Source organism: Pinus tabuliformis, chromosome 4_2, assembly GCF_031772625.1.
Source record: "Pinus tabuliformis cultivar Carrire ecotype Pingquan chromosome 4_2, CPIR1, whole genome shotgun sequence".
Lineage (NCBI taxonomy): Eukaryota > Viridiplantae > Streptophyta > Pinopsida > Pinales > Pinaceae > Pinus > Pinus tabuliformis.
This window is the reverse complement of record NC_142304.1, coordinates 794,780,918-794,784,054: the sequence shown is the minus strand read 5'-3', so window position 1 is coordinate 794,784,054 and position 3,137 is coordinate 794,780,918. Positions and strand designations below refer to the sequence as shown.

At 44.3% G+C, this 3,137-nt stretch overlaps 1 protein-coding gene across 1 annotated transcript; it reads left to right on the top strand.

Annotated features, from left to right (window-relative positions):
* The first annotated feature begins 1,517 nt into the window (after nt 1-1,517).
* Nucleotides 1,518-2,654, top strand: LOC149172049 (uncharacterized). Its single transcript, XM_089426183.1, has one exon. The coding sequence runs from the start codon at nt 1,518-1,520 to the stop codon at nt 2,652-2,654; it is 1,137 nt and encodes a 378-aa protein (XP_089282309.1).
* The last annotated feature ends 483 nt before the right edge of the window (nt 2,655-3,137 follow it).

The following is a 3,137-nucleotide window of genomic DNA, read 5'->3' as shown; positions in this document are numbered from 1 at the left end:
AATAACAATAGTGGGCTGGATGTTGGGGTTATTTTCCGGAGCGGGTCTGGTGGAATGGCGATTTAGGGCTGCTGAAGAACCTGCGACAGTAGACCTATACAGACCTCTGCACTACTGTCATTACTGCCAGCAATACGATAAACCATAAACAACAAGGAGAGTCGTGCGCATCATGAATCCCCCCCAGGGGGAGGACGCTGCACCTCCCCCCAGTGAAAATGAAACTCCTCAAATGCATGAGGAAGGTACCAGACACACTGAACAAAATGGATCTAGAGCGGAAACGGATCCACAAAATGCCAAGACGGATGACAAAGAGCATCCCCAAGTCACATCGACCACCTGTAAGCCAGTTGCTATGGAACACCCGAAGATAGAGCTTCCAAGTCACCGGATCAATGCTCAGATCCAGTACATGAGAGATCATGCCCTGATAGGAAAATTCATAGGACTATGGCCAACAGAAAAGCGTTGCATGGTTGGATAGCAGCTAAGTGGAAGCTGAAAGGACACATAACCCTGCAGCTAGGGCCTAAAGGTTTCTTCACGGCCATCTTTAACTGCTTAGAGGACCGAAACAGAGTCCTAGATGGAGGGCCCTATTTCTTCAATGTAGTTGGCCTATATCTGAGGGACTGGGTTGAGCGATTTAATCTGGACAAAGAAGATCTCAGCTGGGCACCAGTCTGGATCCATCTCTATTCACTCCCTCTAGAATACTGGGATGAAGAGTCTTTACAAGACATTGGAAATGGTCTCGGCGAATTCATCAAAATCGCAGAGGAGACAAAACTTCGAAGATACACTTCATATGCCCAAATCTGCATTTATATGCATCTCAGCAAGGCACTTCCGGATGCGGTAAGTCTCTATCATGACGATGTTGAATGGGTTCAGTTAATAGATTATGAACATGTCCCGTTTAGATGCAGGAGATGCCATGCCCTTGGCCATCTGTTTCGTGACTGTCCTTTAAATCAGAAACCCTCAACCCCCTCTACCTCTGATAAGCCTGATTCGGATGGCTTCACTAAAGTCACCAATCGTAGGAAAAACCACAAGAAACCTGCTTCAAACCCTAAGATGCCTCATGCCAGTTCATCCAAGCCTTCTACGAGCAATAGTTTTGAAATGTTGGCCCACCAGGATGGTTATAACTCTGAAAACCCCGCCCCCTCAGAGGAGGAACCCAAGATGGACAAGCAATCTGCCCATTTCGATTCCAAGAAATCCCAAAAAGATACCCTACCCACAGATCTTTCCTCCTCAGCTCCATGTAAAGTCCCAGCGTGGAACTCTCAGGGCATGGAGGTAGATAACATGCAGCCTGCTTCTACAATGGCAACAGAAACAACAGAAGGTATAAGTGATACCCAACACATGGAAGAGGAACCAGAAAGCATAGATATTGGGGATCTGGATATTCTTGGCCTAGAGTAGGCGTGCAAAACAAAAAATTATGACAAAATTCCAGAGAGACAGCTGGAGAATCTGGAAGTGATCCTCTCAAGGGCACAATGGAAAAAATCCCTAGGCATTCAGACTGGAGGTCTTTGGGATGGGAAAAATATTACCAAAGACAACAAAAAGAGAGGAAGGAAAATGGATCTCCAACGAACCATCCGCATCGGGGAAATGCTGGTGGAGTCAGGAAGATACTCCAAGCTTACAAAGTATTACAACTCTCTCCCCAACATTCCATCATGAAGCTAATCTCATGGAATATCAGAGGGCTCAATAGCCCCGGGAAATGCAGACTGATTAAAAATATGATACAGCAAGAGAAGCCTCAAATCCTCTTTTTGCAAGAAACCAAATGCAACTCTACCTCTATGGACCGAACTGCTGCAAAAGTCTGGCCAGGTAGTCTTGCAGTTGCGGTGGATGCCTCTGGTGCTTCAAGTGGCCTGGCAATCATTTGGGACGCACGCGCCATTACGCTCAATAACATACATGCAAACAAGCATTTCATTCAAGCTACTTTCCACATCACAGGGACCAGTATACACGGTCATTTAACCAATGTCTACTTTCCCCAGGAGGCTATGTACAAGGTAGACATTCTGAATACCCTATCTTTAATCAATGCTGAAAGAACTCATCCACTCTGGATCGCTGGGGGTGACTTCAATATGATAACCAAGCTGGAAGAAAAACAGGGCGGAAGGAACAAACTGGACAAGGAAAGTAATAATCTAAAAGATTTCATTCAAAACAATTGGCTTATTGACATGCCATTCAATAATGGACTTTACACTTGGAATAATAAAAGAGTAGGTTCGCATCAGATTGCTTCTCGTCTGGATAGATTTTTACTCTCAGACAACGCAATCCATCTAGGAGGAGACCTCTCAGCTTCAATACTGCCACTCTCAGGATCTGATCACTGGCCAATTTCTCTACAATGGTCACGACCAGGCAATGCCACCCGTCGGCCATTTCGCTTTGAGGCTTTTTGGATGACACATCCGGATTTCATCAACCTAATAAATTCGGAATGGAATAATTTCTCTCCTCCCAATGGTTCAAAAATGTTTCAATTTCAGCAGAAGCTTAAAAACCTCAAGAGTAAAATCAAACAATGGAACCATTCTTCATTTGGTAACATATTCCAGGCTCAAATTGCTCTCGATCAAGACATGAAACGACTGTAGCAAAGAATCATCACAGAAGGCAGATTAGAGGAATTTTCAGAACAAGAAAAGTCTCTTGAATCTCAGATATCAGAGAGGGAAAAACAGGAAGAAACGCTCTGGAGGCAAAAATCGAGAATTAGATGGCTAAAGGAAGGAGAAAAAAACACAAAATTTTTCCACCGAACTACTATTCAACGAAGAATGAATAATAACATCACTCACATCCAAAATGAGCAGGGGGTAAAGGTGGAAAAACATGAAGATATCGAACACGAACTTCTCAACTACTTCAAGCAGGCTCATCAAGAACCACAGGTTGACAGATCACAGGCCATAGAAAAAATAACAAAGAATATTCCCAAAGTCATCACAGAGGAGCACAATCAACTCCTTCTCAGGCCGGTCGACTTACAGGAGGTGGAAAATGCAGTACGTCAATTGAAGGAAGGGAAGGCGCCTGGCCCTGACGGTTTTACATCCAATTTTTTCCACAATTTCTGG

Excerpts from the sequence above, each read along its gene's own strand:
- LOC149172049 (XM_089426183.1), top strand. The coding sequence starts at position 1,518 with ATGGAAAAAATCCCTAGGCATTCAGACTGGAGGTCTTTGGGATGGGAA.